At 40.7% G+C, this 18,614-nt stretch overlaps 1 protein-coding gene across 2 annotated transcripts in view; it reads left to right on the forward strand.

Moving 5' to 3' along the window:
• Nucleotides 1-18,614, forward strand: part of GLCE (glucuronic acid epimerase) — a 712,908-nt gene that overhangs the window by 466,917 nt on the left and 227,377 nt on the right. For both annotated transcript variants that reach the window (XM_044077677.1, XM_044077678.1), the window contains one exon: nucleotides 13,776-14,386. In XM_044077677.1, the coding sequence (XP_043933612.1) occupies nucleotides 13,789-14,386 (598 nt within the window). In that variant the 5' untranslated portion in view covers nucleotides 13,776-13,788. The remainder of the gene's footprint in view (nucleotides 1-13,775; nucleotides 14,387-18,614) is intronic.

Raw genomic sequence — 18,614 nt, forward strand, 5'->3', positions numbered from 1 at the left:
GGTCATTCATTTGTTCTCCCCCTGCCATTGTGACCACGGACGTTTCCCTGATAGGGTGGGGGGGGAGGCTATTTCAGGGAAGTACTGCCCAAGGCACCTGGTCAGAGACAAGAGTCTCAGTTGCACATCAGTGTTCTGGAGCTGAGAGTGGTGCTTTTGGCATTGCAGCACTTTCACGACTCTCTGCCTCTAGGGACGATCGCCATACAGACGGACAACATGTTGGTTGTCTAGTACATCAAGAAACAAGGAGGAACCAGGTCTTACCCCCTGTGTCGAGAGGCCTTGAGAATTTGGCAGTGGGCTGTGTCCACCGGGCACTTTCTGATAGCAACACATTTCCTGGGGAAATCCAACGTAATAGCGGACAAATTGAGCAGAGCCATTCTGTTGCCTCACAAGTGGTCCCTCAAGAACGAAGTTGCGGAGAAGATTTTCCGCAGGTGGGCCAGCCTTGCTTCGACCTATTTGCATCCCCTATGAATGCCAAATGCAGATGCTACTTTGCCCTAAATTCCCCACCGGGGAACAACCCAAGGGACTCGCTCTTACACGATTGGCCCCGGGACTCCTGTATGTCTTCCCTCCTATTCCTCTGATTCCCAAATTCTTGCAGAAAGCCAAAGCTCTTGGCAGGACGGTAATCTTAATATCTCCGCTTTGGCCTCGTCTGATTTGGTTCCCCTTTTTCCGACTATACCAACTGGAGGAACCTTGGATTCTGGACCCAGTTCCAGACCTAATGACACATTTGTCAGGGACCCTCCACCCCTCTCTTTCCCTCAGACTGACAGCTTGGCTGCACAAATTCCCTTCCTAGCCAGGTCACATGACTTTTCTTCGGAGGTACAACACATTCTTGTATCTTCCCATAAAGCTTCTACCAGAAAGTTATATGATAGTAAATGGAAGCGTTTTGCCATTTGGGCTTCTCGAAACAACGTTGATCCCTATGTGGGCCCCTATTGCTAGTATTCCGGAATTTCTCTCAACTTTTTCAAGAAGTTGCTGCAGCTGCCGCAATTAGAGAACAATTGGCTGCCATCTCAAATTTTCATCTTGGAGCTGAGGGTTCTAAGTTAATGTCACACAAATTATGTTGGGCCTTCCTTAAGGGCACCATTCATCTCAGGCCTACTGTTGGACAGCCCTTTACTCCCTGGAATCTAAATTTTGTTCTGTCCCGCATTATTCTTCCTCTTTTTGAGCCTGCATCGTCTTGTCATTTGAAGTTCCTATCCTGGAAGACTATTTTCTTAGTGGCCATTGCTTCAACATTCACGGTATCTGAGCTTCAAGCCCTTTCTGTCAAATCACCGTATTTGGTGTTTCATCTTGACAGGGTTTCACTGAGGGCTAACCCTTCATTCTTGCCAAAAGTGTGCTCCGAGACCAATCTGAACCAAACTATTGAACTTCCAACTTTTTTCCGTAATCATTCTAGTCAGTTGGAATACATGTTGCATAAACTTGATGTCCACAGACAATTGAGATTCTGTTTGGACAGGACAAAGGAATTTCGAAGATCTGACCAACTTTTTGTATCTTATGCAGATGCCAAGAAAGGATTCTCAGTTTCTAAAGTTACCCTTTCCAAATTGTTAACTGACTGCATTAAATTTATCTACTCTTCTGCCAGCCAAACGTTAGAATATGGTGTGAAGGCCCATTCAACTAGAGCTGTCTCCACGTCTTCGACTTATACGGCTCTTTTACCTTTGGATACTATATGTGCAGCTGCCACTTGGTCTAAGCCTCATACCTCTATCACTCATTACAAAGTGGACAAGTCCTCCAGGGTACAGGGCTTCCTTTGGTTCCACTGTCCTCGGGAATATACTCCCGTGAGCCACCCAGGATTAGGGTGCTTGGGATGCTACCCACGTGTAAGAATAAATGGCAAGACTGAACAACTTCACATAAAGAAGTTATGTTCTTACTATAACATTCCATGTGAGGAGTTCGTCTTGCCTTTATTCTTACATTTGCACCCACCATCCCCCTACCAGGGTCTCGAAGAATGGGTAGACTTGGAGTCTTGTAGTCTTTTCTGGGTACCTTTTATCTTGCTGTTGAGTTCAGCAAACTACATCTGGGATAGGACGGAGAGCATCATGGGATAGGGGCCTGGCATCGAGCTATTCTGAGATCCTTAGCTAGTAGAGTAGCCGACTCGGAGCCGATGGCTCGGCTCCGAACCCACGTGTAGGAATAAAGGCGAGATGAACAACTGACATGGAACGATATGGTAAGAACATAACTTATTTTGATTCACCGCCTCCAAAACCTCTTCCCTAGATAAACACTCGTTCATAATCACCAGCAAAAACAAAACTCCCCTAGAAATAGTCTCTGACACTAAACTACTAGGAGTACTCATAGATGATCAACTAAAATTCGACAAACATTTACAAGTAAATATCAAAAAAAACCCACAAAAAACTTGGTATGCTATACCGCCATAGTTGTTGCATCTCTCCTTCCACCAGGCTCATACTAGCCAATACTCATCTAGTTCCATCCCTCCTATATGGTGCATCTGTCCTCAACAACCTGCAATCCTCCCTCAAAACAAATCTCTCCTCTTGCTATAACAACATATCAAAATTTGTGGCAGGTCACTGAGCTATTTCTTACCATTGTAATTCTCTTCACCAACTAAACTGGCTTGAGCTACCTAACCTCCTCACTTATAACCAACTCATCCAAGCACACAAACTCATTTACAGCCCCTCTTTGTCCCTCCCTAACCACTACCTTTGAAATGCATGAACCAGAACGACTTTTAAGATCTAATTCCCAAAAACTAATTAAATTGCACAAACCCACAAGTCCAGCTGAGACTCACCTAATGTCCTTCTCTCTTGCACACCTCTGGAATTTCTCTACCATCTTATATCCAAACCACCAGCAGTCTGTCCTCATTTAAAACCTTGCTGCACGCCCACATAACTTCACAATGGAAATGCTCCTCCTCCGATCCTTACCTAATCCTTCTAATACCACTTCTTACTCTCCTAGAATTAAATACGCCATCACTGCCTCCTGTAGTTCCACAGCTCTATTGAACTATTTGACCAACTACTTAACAGTTACCCTATGCTGCTACTTTTATTAAAAAAAAAAAAAGCTTTTTATTGCTGTTTAATAAACTACGTCATTGTTGACCTTTTCTTATCATATTTACATATTTACTTTGTATTCCTATGAGATAGTCTGTAATGTATATGTGCAATGTGTACTATGTATTTGTATTTTTCTGGAGCTTTTCTCCCCAGGACTCCATTGAAAATGGGTTCCTTGGAAACCAATGGACTATCCTGGCAAACAAACTGCAAATAAATAATCAGCATGTATCCTTGCAGATTTGTTCTTGGATGCCAGACTTTTTACACTGTAATGAAGACTGTGATGTTAATTCAGGTTGCAGAAATATTTCATTAATTATAATCACTTAGATATGAAAAACAGTGAAGTTCTTTTTATGAGTATTGCAAACCTTTGTCTTTCTACCTGGTCTCATACATTTGCTGTAGAATTCCTAGACAGGGAAGGCGGCTAGGATCCAATTTTTCAAAGTCTCTTCAATCTAAGAAGAACAGCAGACAAGGATGCCCCATATTCCCACTCATATTTACAGTGTTCCTGGGACATTTAGTAAAATTTCTCATAGTATCAGGTCTGAAGGTTTATGGCTGGGTAAGGGACGAATTTATAAATTGCGTCTTTGCTTGATACTTCTGATAGACTGACATAAGCTCATTAGAGGCAGTTCTATATGTTGAGTCACTGAACATTTGGGCTACTGAATGAACCAGACTCCACAGCATTGTCATGAACTTTATTCTCCAAATAAACCTAGTTAGAGCCTCCTATGATTGTGCTGTGGTACATCTCTCTAAGTATCTGGGGATGATTCTGTCCCTGTGGTTCTGATAACACATAAGCCACCATATGATTAGGTGCTTAAAAGTCACAGGAATATTTAAGTAGGTGGAAGATACTTCTGCGTGATTTGCCAAAAAATATGTAGGTGACGCTTTCATTTTGCATTTTTGTTTATAATATTCAAGCTTTCTGGCTGACTGTCCCGGAGTTTTGAGTATGCTTGCATCTTCTGTTTGGCAAACACTGAACAACAAGTGTCCCTTGGGACAAGATGTAAATTGTCAAGTTGAAATGGGTGGAACGAGCTTTCCTTGTTTTGCTTTGCAATTCAGGGTGACCAAGCATATCTTGGCCTAACTTTGCGGAAGTTAATAGGGCTTGATGGAAAGAGTTGCTCATGACTGGAGGGTTTCAGGAGGAGGTCTAGTTTTTGTAGCTCATGATGGTGTAGGTAGTTTTTGTAGCTCATGATGGTGTAGGCCTTGGTTCAACCTTAATTAACATTGTAACAATCCATAAACGATAAACAGTGGTGAGATGTGATATTCAAGACTAGTTCAAGGTGCTTGCCCTGATAGTTTATTCTGAAAATGCTGTTGCCCGGGACTGTCATTTGAGAGTGATCAAGTCAGGCCTCTAGGCTTTGCTAGTAGGAATAGCACCACAAAAAGGATGCTTATGTAACATTGTTCCATTGCAGTAAAGCTTTGCGTTTTAGAAGGACATTTCCTTCTAAATGTCCATGTAGTTAACAGATTGAAAGCCATGAAATACTTGACTGTTTGCATATGAAAGCAAACTTGCTTTCTGTTTTTAGCAGAACTTATTTGGTTTTTGGGACATACAAGGAGTTGATGCATTTAAAGATGTGTGATTGATTGGTTGATAAGGTCGTGGAAGAAGCAACTTCATATCTGACTTGGACAGGAAGATTGGAGGCCGTTCTTTTTAATGCCTACATATGCTAGAAAGTTCAGATGTTTTTTGATACCTGGACCTAAGTTCTGCATAAGTGCTGCAACCTTCTTGGAGTGTAGAAGCACTTTTTGTCTCTCTGATAATTGTCAGATTTGTAATTCTGGGATAGGGCAAGGTTAGATCCACTTATTTGGGGAATATGGAGCACTAGATCATTTCGGAAAAGGGTTACAGGTAGTTCTGGACAACTTGTGGCCACAAATTTACATTTAAGTGTTCCCTTTCTCATTGGAATACTCTCATAGAGGTTTCTCCATTAAATATTTTAGGGTTACTACTACTAGCCTTCATATTGTTTGTGGCAAAGGAAGCTTTAACTGGAAATTCAAAATTCCTCAGAAACCTTTTACATCATTGGATGAGTGTAACATAATGGTTGAAATCAGAGTGGGAGGAGTTTTTGTCCCACACAGAGTTGCACAAAAGCATTCAAATTGAATGGTTGCCATGGCTGTTAGACTTTCTATACCCATTATCTAAGTACGATAGAAGATTTTGTAGTGACTTTCATTGGTTGTAATTGAAGGTTAACTTTTCTTTTATTCCTCTTTGCCTAAACAGTAAATGGGTGTGAGCAAATAGTGATTTGTTTATGCGCAAACTAAATACTTGGATAAAATTGAGGACAAGCCACCAATCCGTAACAGACTACTCTTTTCTCCATCTAGAGACTGATATGCGTGAATGTTTACTTTTCTTTTTTCATCTTAGTAACTGCAAGTTATTTTCTTGTCAGCCACTTAAAAGGATGAAAAAGTCAGTACTGAAGTCTTGCACTATTAAATCATTTTATTGTTTTATTGCCTATGTTTGCGTATTTTTATAGTTAGCCCTTACTTGTGCGGTGTCATGAAATTTTATTTTTTTATTTATTTACTTGCCTGTAGTTTTACTGTTCAACATTTGCAAATTGAGATCAACTTGCTGAAAAATCTAAATATCTGGAATCTGGATATATACTAGCCTTGCTAAATTTTTGTTCCTTCATTAATTTGAATTTGCAAGTCTGGACTGTGCAGTTATGTAAGATTTCACCCAGAGCTGCACAGTAAGTAAGACGAGAAGGATAAAGGGGTAGGAAAATCAGTTTATCACTGACTCTTGGCAGAAATGCAGTCACTGACAGCCAGTCAAGTTCTTTGTTCAAATGAAATGCACTAAAACATAGTGAGCACCATTTCATTATCATAAGCAACTTTTCTAGCATATTGGGTATGTTACATGAAAAAAAAATGCAGTAAGTAAATATCCACTTTTCCATGAGCATGACAAGTATGGTGTATATTTTTCAAAGAAGTGGGTACTAACTGCACTTTTGGTGAAGAAATCAAATAATTTACATTGCTCGACATTGGAGCTGCAAAATAACTTTTTTCAGAAAGCTTTTTAGAGGAATATTACTCTTATGCAAACACAGTTAAGACCTTGTGCTGCCTTCTGTTGTGTTGGTTTTAGCCCTTACAGCTGCTGTTTTGTAATCTTTACCATGTTATTTTAATCTCTAATGTGTTAGATGTTTGTTTCTGAAAAAAAAACCCCACCAATCTGAGAGTCATTTTTCATCACACAGTTAACTTCCCTGTTGCTTATAGATGCGTGTTATTTAGTTCTGTTGTGTAACCTTGTACTCTTGCATAGACATTGCAGATGAGGTTTTGTTACCATGGAAGTATGCGAGTCACTCCAGTTGTTTATTAATCTTCGTAGTGTTTGCAAGTTAAACCTGATGCATTTATTTTTAAATTTAAATATTTTAAAGCTGAGTCAAGAGTTTACCTGTGAAAGTTCTTCCCTTCAGGATTAATTTGCTGTGCATCCAACTATCATTTCACTATCTTAATCAAGTGTACTGTGTGTCAGGGTATTTTACAAAACAGTAAAATATTGATCCCATTATATTATTTTTCATTCTTTCCTCTTGGGTGGTGTAGTCTTATGTATCCATTTCTTAGTATTGTAGTCCATTGGTGAAGGAATTTTGTATAAAATAATTGGTGTAATTTCCCACTTAGTCACTCAAGTTTCTGATTAAATATTCAAGACATACTATGTAAAACACTAGCAGTTAATGGAATCTCTTGAATATTCCATTTGTACCCAAGGATTGTACCATTTTATTTAATATCTTTGTTTCACATTACAGGTAAGTGTAAGCCTTAACGAAAGTTGGTATGCAATTACATTACATTACAGGTACAGTTTGTCTCAACTACTCAAGTGCACTGATCACAGTCTGTTTTAACTGTACACTTTTCTTAGGCAAATGGAAATCAGATCACAAAGATAAATAACTTTAATGGTGCCATTTTGTGGTACCTTTAGACTTGTTCTTGTGAACTTTACAGCCATAGAGTCATTTTTAGTGAAGGCTGATCACTTGCTTAGTTTTCAAAGTTGTACTACTGTTTTTTTCTACTCAGTCATTTTGTTTTATGGAATATTTAATTCAGTACCAGTCTTAACATTTGTGACAAAATTAACAAGGCATATTATGTTTTTTCTGTACCACTCATGGTGCATCTTCTAAATAGACTTTCGGCTTTTCCCGGTTAGGGGTTGCTACAGCAGAACTCTGGTCCACTCATGATTGGCAGTAGATCTTTACGGTGCCGAGTTGCCAGCCCGACGCCCGCCCATTCGTGCTCGCAGCTACCTGCATGTCTTTAACGTCACTCGACCGGAGGGAGGACATGCAGACTCCACGCACAAGGTGCTCCAGCAGAGAATCGAACGGGAGAACCTCTTGCTGTGAGGCAACAACGCTAACCGCTGCACCGCCACGGCCTTCATCTTCTAAGCCTATAAATAATGCAAAATTGCCCACTAAATGTCTGACAGATTTGTTTACTGTGTTGAATCCTCACAAAAACATAAAATTAACAGAATTAATACCCGTTAATTGTTAACAAAACCTTTTGGGTTTGTGTTGACTTAAATCAGGGCAGAGCCATTGGTGATTTTGTTAAATGCAGCATAATTTTATATCTAGACTAGTAAAGGTAATTTATAATAGGAAGTATCTGGAATGCATTGAGTGATAAATTGTTAATCATATGATCAATGCATGCTTGTACTGCTGTGGAGAGTTTGAAGAGCTGCTTTCTTTTTATATTTATCTTCAAAGTTCTGATATTGATGTTCTTCGTGTTTCACTGTTGCAGTCATTACATTTGGGTAATCTGCTGGCAGGTTGCCCTCAGTCAGCCTGAATTCCAAAGTCTTGGGTCTTGCGTCGGTTGCTGTCTTCTCTTCCATGACGTCTGGTTGTCAGGGGTATAAAACATGCAGCCAACGCCATTTTCTTTAGTCTTTCTTGTCACACAGTGCCTGAAGCAGAAGCATTTTGCAAGTGTCAGTCGGCCAACTACTGAAATATTCGAGTTTGAGTTTCAGAACCGAAGTCTTCACTAAAGCTAAGTAGCCCCTTGGGGAAACTTTTTCTTGCTTTTTACCGATGTCAGAAAAAGTTAATAATTGTATTACTTGTGGGAAGCAAATACCTCCTAAGGATTTCCATTTATACTGTATTCCTTGTCTAGGCCCTGATCACAACGTGCCTGGCTGTCGGTTTTGTGCTAGATTTAACCAACGCACTATTAAGCGTCTGTATATTTTTGCATCAAAGTATTTTGGAAACCGATTTAATTACCCAGAAATGTCGTCTGATAGCAATCCAACTACCGGAGTACATAAAAAACGCAAAGAAAAGGACAGAGAAAGGCAGTCGAGATCCAAAACAGACGAAGCTTCTCCTAAGCCAGTCACCGGTTCGCCGGTACTCAGTGAGGTGCTTTTGCAGTCCCTGATACCTGCTACCTTCGAGTCACAGGTCTCTACTGACACCCATGTGGAGTCCAGCATGCCACAAGATACTCAAGTATTGGACTGATGGATGCATCTCCCTCTGATGGGTCTGGTGCCACTGAGCAGGCACCGGCTTCTGAGGGTGTTTTCAGACCTCAACATTTGTATGTCAAACCGACAGCTGCAAAACCAAAGACAAAAGCAACTTCTAAAACTAAAAAAACTGACGCATGAGCCATGTGCACAGTCCTCTGTGCCTAAAAAACAGATGATCAAAATGGCTGAAGACCTAGGGGTACCCATCCCCCCTCCAGGTAAGAGGCCTAGGCAGAATGTTCAGATCAGGTTTCTATTTCTTCTGATCAGGAATTATCTATACCTCCCTATGAGGATTCTGATGCTGAGGAGTCTATTCCATCTACATCTCCTCCTGAGGATTATTCATTTGGAGAAACTTTACATACTTTGAGGGAGCATTTTCACCGGGAGAGTCAAGACTTCTCAGAATCAAAAAAGAGGCTCAGGGATTTCCTTCTCCCTCAGCACAAGCCTTTAGCCATTCCCCCTGTTTTAGACATTGTGGATGATGTGTTTTCGGAGTCTAGCTCGACTCCTGACTCCTTACCTCCGGCTCCCAGTAAGCCTGACGGATATTACAGGGTCCCTGACTCACATAAATTTTTATTTAGAAACCCTGCTGCTGATCCTGAAACTTTTTCACAAGGTCCAAAGGGAGTTAAGGTCTCAACAGCTAAAAATCCTACCCCCTCTGACAGATTCAAGGGCACTGGACAGATGGGGAAAAAGGTTTATACATCTGCAACCTTGGCAATCAGGGCCTTAAACTGTCAATTTCATATGCTTAAGTACCAACAACATGTTATGGGATTGCTGAAACAGAAAATGATGTTGATTTCAGAATGTGCAGAAAATAAAGAATTGCAGGAATTATTGCATGGAGCTGAACAAGTTGGAAAGCATACTTTGCAATGTGGTTTTGATTCTTTAGAGGCCTCCTGCAGGGCCACAGTTACTGGATCTGTGATTAGGAGGCATGCCTGGTTAAAGGAACAAAATTTGCCTGATCATGTTAAAGCTAAATTGCTAGATGCACCTTTACAGCATGATTCTCTGTTTGGAATTAAGGCAGAAGAGGTTTTAAAGTAAATGGAAGACAAAGCTAAGTCTATGCAAACTGTTAAAGACTTCTTACAAGTGCAGCCACCAAGATTCAGTAGACACTGGCCTACAAAAAAATTGGTCCTTTCCTGTCTCAGAGCTCAAAGGGGCAAATCCAGACGCCCTAAGGGTTCCAGATATCAGGCGCAAGACTCATACAGGTCAAAGCAATGGGGCGCATCCACCTCCAAATCTGGAGGAGATAAAGTGCAAACCTACAGAAAGCAATCCCAATGACTTCCCTCTGCCTACACCAAGCGCTTATCTTTTATCAGCACCCGTAGGGGGAAAAGTAACACTTTTTGCTCAAAATTGGCAGTTAATAACCCAGGACAAGTGGGTACTAAACATCGTCTCACAGGGATACAGATTCCATTTCCACACACTGCCAGTGGCAAATGGTTGGCTAGATCTGCCAAAAAATCAATGGGCAGAGGCACAGAAACTGGTTACATCCCTCATGGATATGGGGGGGTCATTCAGACAGTACCGGAACCAGAAAAAGGACAAGGTTTTTACTCAAGACTGTTCTTGGTACCCAGAAAGGACAAGGCCTGGCAGCCAATACTGGATTTATCGATTTTGAACACATACCTGGGCATTCCAACATTCAAAATGCTGACTTTGCAACAGCTTCTGCCCATCCTGGGCAAGAATGCTTGGCTGGTGACTTTAGACCTAAAAGAGGCATACCTGCATGTCCCAGTAAGAAACAAGTACAGAAGATACCTCAGATTCAAGGCTGGCTTAATGCATTACCAATTCTCTGCACTGTCCTTTGGCTTATCTACTGCGCCCAGGGTCTTTACAAAGTGCCTGGCACCAGTAATTGCATTTTGCAGACAAAGAAGTATACAAATATATCCTTACTTGGATGACTGTCTCATTCAAGCAGAGAACAAGGACACTTCTTCGACACCTGGCGTTTGTGAAAAGGCTTCTAACATGCCTAGGGTACACAATAAACGAAAAGAAATCACAGCTGGTACCCTCTCAAAAGATAACATTCCTGGGTGCAAGCTTGAATATAACTGCCCAGATGTCTTACGCCAGACAAACAAAGGCAACTGACTATTTACTTCAAACTGATGGCAACAAAAACTCAGTCTTCTGCAAGACAAATTCTGCAGGCTATGGGCTTCATGGCATCCTGCATCCTACTAATTCCATATGCAAGACTACATATGAGGAAACTTCAATGGTACCTAAAATGTTTATGGAGTCAACATTCACACAGTCTGGAAACAATGATTCCTCTCATTCCCTGCCTGCAACAGGAGTTTCTATGGTGGGCAAAGGCCTGTCACCAAAACATGGGACGGCCCTTCACTCTACTCCCTGCCAGCCAAACCTTAACAGAAGCATCAGATTATGCTTGGGGGGCCCACATGGCAGGAAGATGCATTCAGGGCATATGGGCACTGAAACAAATGCATCTACATATCAACCAGAAAGAGATGCTAGCTGTTCAAAATGCCCTAACAGCCTTCAAGGACTTACTTCATCCAGGACAACTACTGATAGACGGACAACACCACAGTCATGTGGTATATAAACAAGCAAGGGGACACACACTCATACCCCCTCTGCAGATTAGCCATGGCACTGTGGGACACAGCTTTGACCTACCAAATACATCTTCAAGCTCAATTCCTGCCAGGAAAACAAAACACTCTGGCAGACTATTTAAGCAGAAACCTTATGGATCCTCACGAGTGGAAACTAAATCCACAAGTATTCAGCATGATAACAGAGAAATGGGGGAGCCCAGACATAGATCTATTTGCCTCTCCTCAAAATTATCAATTGAAAAGATTCTGCACAAGGAATTATCACAGACAAGCATGGAAAGTGGACGCCCTATCCTTCAGTTGGAAAAACCTATCAGTTTACTCCTTTCCTCCTCTGCCTGTTCTACCCAAGGTCCTCCTAAAAGTCGGACAAGAGAAGCCAAAGATGGTATTGATTGCCCAGGACTGGTCCTGCCAATACTTGTACCCAATCCTACGGAACTTGTCTCAATACCCAGCTTGGACCTTGCCTCAAAGACCACAACTACTGTCCCAGCAAAACAATCAGATCCTGCACAATCAAATACAGACACTGAACCTGGCAGCATGGCTGATCATGTAGTTATACAAACAACACCTCTCAGTAAAGCTGTGATGGATGTCATTTTGGAAGCCAGAAGGCCTAATACTAGAAATTCTTATGCTGACAAATGGAAGAGATTCTGTGCTTGGAATCAAGCACAAGGAACTGTTACAGCAGTACCATATATTCCTCAGATATTACAATACTGAACTGAGATGCTTGACAAAGGCCTATCTTTCTCATCAATCAAAATCCATGCCTCTGCCATTTCGGCTCATTACAATACAGAGCCGCCAGTCTTTTCTCATTCTTTACTGAAGCAGTATCTTAGAGGAGCCAGAAATGTAAGGCCTCCTAGAAGGTCACCATTACCTGCATGGGACCTCAATTATGTGTTGGAAAAGCTCACCCTGCCTCCATTTGAACCAGCTGCTACCGCTGATATAAAGTTCTTATCATGGAAGACAGCTCTGCTACTAGCAATTACTTCAGCAAGAAGAGTTTCGGAGCTACAGGCCCTCATGGCTGGTAGAGCCTTTTATCATATTTTACCCAGACAGGGCCTCTCTGAGGACAAATCCTACTTTTATGCCTAAAGTGGTTTCCAGTGTGGCTCTTAACCAAACAATTCATCTGCCAACTTTTTATCCAAATCCGCAGAACAAAGGGGAGAGAATTCTGCATTCCTTGGACGTACACAGACAGCTAAGATTCTACTTGAGCAGGACTAAAGCTCTAAGAAAAACTGAGCAATTACTAGTGTCATATGCTGCAGGATCAGAAGGAAAGACTATTTCAAAGCAGACAATTTCAAAGTGGATACGCCACTGCATCCGTTTCTGCTACTTACACCATAGTATACCTGTGCCCAAAGGCATTAGGTCTCATTCCACCAGAGCTGCAGCTACTTCAGCAGCCTTCCTCAGAGGAGTACCAACCAAAGACATTCTAGAGGCTGCTACTTGGAGTTCTGTTCACACCTTTACAAAGCATTACAATTTGCCTCTCTAAGTCAAGGGCAGGCTTTGCCACTGCAGTGCTGCAGGGCCTTATAGCTGCACCTAATGCTGTTTAACTCCAGCCTCCCAACCGTAACTTTGGGATTCTACCCAAATGTAATGGCTGCAACAGTGAAACACGAAGAACATAGTACAGTTGTGTACACTTACCATAAATGTAGATGTTCGAGTGTATTCACTGTTGCAGTCCAGGTTACCCTCCTGCCATCCCCTGTCATTCTAAAGTTGATCTTTCCTTCTCTATCTTCTACAACCTATGTGGTGTATTTGCTTGTACATGAAGGTAAAGTTTATATTAATGCATGAATATATATATATATATATATATATATATATATATATATATATATATGTAATAAAATATTGCTACCTTTTTGGGGGCACCTGACATTGGGGGCAAGAAAAACTAAAGAAAATGGCGTCGACTGCATGTTTTATACCCCTGACGACCTGACGTCATGGAAGAGAAGACAGCAACTGACGCAGGACCCAAGACTCTGGAATTCAGGCCGACTGAGGGCAACCTGCCAGCAGATTACCCAAATGTAATGACTGCAACAGTGAATACACTCGAATATCTATATTTATGGTTAAGTGTACACAACTGTACTTTTAGAATTGCATGTTATTTTTGTGTTCGGTGTACCTATGGAATGGACTTCTGTTAAGTTGTACTTTTTGGTTGGGGGTGGCATGAAATTTAAGGTAGCTACGTGAAGTTAAAGTATCACTTGTTAGTCTTTCTAGGTTGTGTTTTATGTTTAGAAATTGAAATAAATTAAAAGCAGCTGTACCTTTCATTTCTTTCTACAGATATAATGTGAATATGCGGTGTCTAGCAGCACGGGTTAACTACAAGACTCTCATTATCATCTGTGCACTGTTTACCTTGGTCACTGTACTTCTGTGGAACAAATGCTCTAGTGACAAGTCCATTCGGTTTCCTGGAGATCCCCATTTATTGGAACATGGCTTCCGAGTGGAAGGACTGGAGAAAAGAGCATCTGCGTCGGAAAGCAATAGCAATGGCAACCAACTGGTACCTCCAAAACAGCAGTCTGAGGAGTCTCCACCACAAGAGCAGCAGAGAGCACCCCCACTGGTGGGAATGTTAAACAACAATGGGAATAAAGTTTTAGGACTGAAATATGAAGAACTTGATTGTCTCATAAATGAAGAAACAACAATCAAAGGGAGGCGAGAGGGCAGCGAAGTGTATCTGCCATTTTCATGGATTGAGAAATATTTTGAGGTATATGGAAAGATTGCTCAATATGATGGGTATGAGAGATTTGAATTCTCTCACAGCTACTCTAAAGTGTATGCCCAGAGAGGCCACTATCGCCCAGATGGTGTATTCATGTCATTTGAGGGTTATAATGTAGAAGTCCGAGAGAGAGTAAAATGCATTAGTGGAGTGGAAGGTGAGTAGATCTTATCCTGTTTTTAAAACTTGTATGCTAGCAGATGTCATGACTGCATTGCTTGCAGCAGAAATAATCATGACTTTAAGTGGTGCACCAAACTGAGGTATTTCACTTGCATGAGTGATCATATTATAAAATGAACTATTATTTTTTCAAACCTTATAAAAGTTGAGAATTAAGCAGATTAATGTACCTCTACAACCAGCTGACCTGAAGGAAAGATTAAATGAAGATACACAGCTGCTCAGGTGTGACATGGTGAAAAGTAAGTGGCGCAGTTGTGGCTACCTGTTATGGGTTGACACGGGCTCCATATTTGCTGCATCTCCATTCTTTTTTTGTATACTCTAGCACACTGATAGAAAATTGCATTCAGTCATGAAAATGCCAGTTGGCATCACTGAATATTCACAGTCATTGGACTAAGCTACTGTGGACTAGTAGAGGAGTATTTTCCCCACCCACTGGTGTTTCTTTTGATATTTTATGGAAATCCCACAAAGAAATATTGATCTTTGTGGTGAAGAATGAGGCAGTTTAATAGGCTAGCAGGTTTGAGGAGGTAAAAATAAACTTTTTTGAGCATTTGTATGTGTATAGATTAACATTTCTGTTGCAGCAAATTTTCTTGGACCCAGAACAGAAGTTATTGTTTCACTTTGTTTAAACTAGCAGACCTAACATTGAATATCCTACTTTGATAGGTGATTCCCACCCTTAAGAGCACTTAAGCTTGTTACTGGCACATATCTGTGTCGTGAATTAATTTGCATGCCTAACTCCCAGCTCTTTGCTGCCTTTCTTACAGTTCAGGTTTTGTTCCTTATTTTCTTTGATAAGAAAAGTCCTATTTTTTAAAAGTGTGATCACCAAATTACCAGGTATTATTCGTATGCACTGACATTTTCTGTTATCTTTGTGGGGAACATGTCAGGCACTGTAGTAAATGCCAGCTCTTTATCCCTTCCACCCATAGATGTCATTGTAACAAAAGAACAGTTTTGTCTAACTTGCTTACCCATAAGATGGTGGTAATTGAAAGCGTATCACCGATAGACCAGTAAGGAAGGATCCATAGGCGTTAGCTGAAGCATTGTTCCTAAGATCTAAGCTTGAAGGGTGGGCTGTGGCCTCGTCGTCTTGTTGGTAAATCTATTTCTGAAATGTCCTTTCAGGCCTCTCTGTATCCTTGATTAGTGACATTTGTGGATATTAGCCACTCTGGGATGTCCGTTTGAGTCCTGGCCTCACTCTTGTATGGATAGAATGTGATGCTAACTGACTTGATTATAGGGAACAACCTGAAGAGTCATATGGTCAAAGATTAAAGTCATCAGGAGCACTCAAGGTCATGCTCTTCACTCCTAGGTCCTTTCCCTGAGTCTTTTAGCCCCCATTTGCAGTTGCTGGTTATGCTGTTCACATGCTGTAGATTACACTGGGTCTTGCAGGGACTTTACTGGCAAGCCAGGAAAAAGGCAGTGTGTGGGAACATGCATACCTACTTCCTCGGTCAGGCAAGTTGGCTGTCAGCTTATGGGCAAACCTCTCCAGGCTGCCAGCAAGCTGATTTTGTTTCTATTATGAGGAAATGGATGGGGCCAGTAGGGCTACCTTGGCAATAATAAATGGGGTGTAGAGCTGTTATCTAGTTTGGGAATGCCTAGCTCCAACTCCATAGGACAAATAGGGCAAGTGAGTGCAGATAGTGGAGTCATCAAGCAGGGTCCCTTGCAGGTAGAGGGAATGAAAAAGTATGCGTCTCATCAAGCTCATCTTTTTCTTCTCTTAAACATAGCACCAAGTCTAATTATTAAAGTGGACATATCTTCTCCGTGTACATATCTGCTGCTGAAATTTATGTTGCTATTTTCCAAAACAAAAATGTAACAACTAGCGTTAAAGAACAAAGAACCACTACTAAAGGAATGCTTTATTTTACTTGTATTGTTCTGATGAAGTCTTTTTTCAGCATGGATGAAAGTGCTAAATGTTTTTTTATCAAATTTGTGAATATTATATTATTGTAGTTTACTCTGGTTATCGACTTGGTGCTCTAATTTGCTCATTTCAGTAACTGGAGTCAGTCATACTCTAGTATTCCAAGTGCTTTTTTTCATCAAACACAGTTTAGAGTCTGTAACTGTAAACTGTCCTTTGCTACTACTGGGAATGTTGACCAAAGTAGTCAGGTTTTAAAGACTTATGGAGGCTGTTTTAAGTCCAGTCTGCACAAATACCAGAGCTATACACTTCAGTCACACACACACACACACACATACATGCACTCGCTTGCCCATTCACAAGCAGTGTCTCTCACACACACACACACACACACACACACACACACACACACACACACACACACACACGCACTGGTCTGGTCACAGTCTAAACTGCAGCACAGAATACTATTTAATCATTACCATAAAACAAAAATACTATTGCATAACTATCATAAAGCAAGTGGAAAACATGCTGGCAGTAGATGTCTCTCACAGAAGAGATACTGCAGTGAAAGTCCCAAAGTCAACAACTACAAACTTTACAGTGTTCTTGCAGAAACAGTTCAGAAACATTTTTGTGCATTTTCAGCCATGCTTTAGTAGAATCCAGTTTCATCCAGTGGGATGGAACAAATTCAGCTAAGTAGAAGGCTTCTGAGTGACTGTCGGTCCTTAGACTGTCCTGATATTGTCTTCCAGGTGACTGAAAAGAATATTAACCTGCCTTCTTGCATTATGATGAATATATTTCTGTGTACTGGGATGTTGTAAGTGACAGAGTTTTTTCATTTATTTTCTTTTAAGCATTTAGGTAGACAAATAAGTTTTATATGTAATGTATATATTATATAGCTCTGATTGGATTCACTTCAGAATATTGAAGGTTTAAAACTTCAAATTTCATATGGTCGAAGTTTAAAAACTTTGAAATTCTGAAATAAATACAAAAACAAAACAAAACCATTTTCCTCAATGTTTTTGGAGGGGGGCGAGCCCCCCTGCACCTCCCATAACCCCTGCTATTTAAATATACCAACTCCGAGATGGCACTACAGTGAGGAAAAAGGAAAATTTCCCGTTCCGTGCTGTATGGAGATCTCTGTTCAGAACGTTTGAAGTTTTAAAACTTTGATCATATGGTCTCGACCATATGACTTTCAAAGTTTTAAACTTTCAATATTCTGAAGGGTGCCCCCCTCTGACTGTCATTTTCATTCAGTCCTCAGCTTTTACCTGAGTCATGGATCCAGCTCTGGTTTACCTCTGATCTCGTTTGCACCATGTCATTCAGACGTGGATTTCTTTTCGGAAGCAATTGATGAATTAGAGATTGCCTTATATTCTTATTTGGTGAAAACCTCCTATAGTTGGTTGATTCCTCCTCCTTCCTTTACTCCATCTTCATATTTACCTGTACTCCCTGTCCATTCTCTTTGTATATTTTTCACCCATTTCTTTCCTGTCCTAGGCCTTTCTACCCGTTAAGGGTATTCTTTCGTACCATTGTTGGTACTCTATCCTTTACTTACCCACTGTCAGGGTATTTCTCATTTACCATAGCTGGTATGTTTTTCTATCTGGTGCTACATCTGCAAAAAAAAAATAAATAAATAAATAAAGTATATATCTATTAGAAGATCTTCCTCAACTGTTTGGTTCTGATCTGACCCTTGCATCCAACTTTGCTGATACTCTAGCTCATGGCCAAAAGACAACTCTCAAGCTCCTCCCTTACCCATAATGCACCATCCCATAACATAACTCAGATCTCTTTTGCCACTTTCGCATTTGGATGTGGTTGCATTAAGCTCTCGAGCTTGTAGAGAAGATAAATCCAATCTTTTTTGTGTTTTTTTTCCATAGCTGATATTTCCTTATATCTACCTACCTACACTTTCATGTGTAGTCGTACTTACCATATTGGGTAAGTTCCTTCTCCGTTTCTCTCCACACTCTTGAGTATTTCTTAATGCCATTTTTGGGAATTTTCTGTTTCTCTGTTCTTCCTTTCCTTTCCTTAGCTGTTAAAAAAAAAATTTTTTTCATTGTACTTCAGTGTTGGCAATGTCTGAAAAGGCTTTGTCTGGTTTTAAAACATGCCAGAAATGCAAGCACAAGTTACATCTTTCTGACGTGCACACTTTATGCGTGTATTGTTTGGGTCCAGAGCATTTATAGACTGAGTGTTCCATAGAAAAGGCTACTACCCTCTTCTTTTT

This window comes from Protopterus annectens, chromosome 7.part0 (genome assembly GCF_019279795.1).
Source record: "Protopterus annectens isolate FY-2018-M chromosome 7.part0, PAN1.0, whole genome shotgun sequence".
NCBI lineage: Eukaryota > Metazoa > Chordata > Ceratodontiformes > Protopteridae > Protopterus > Protopterus annectens.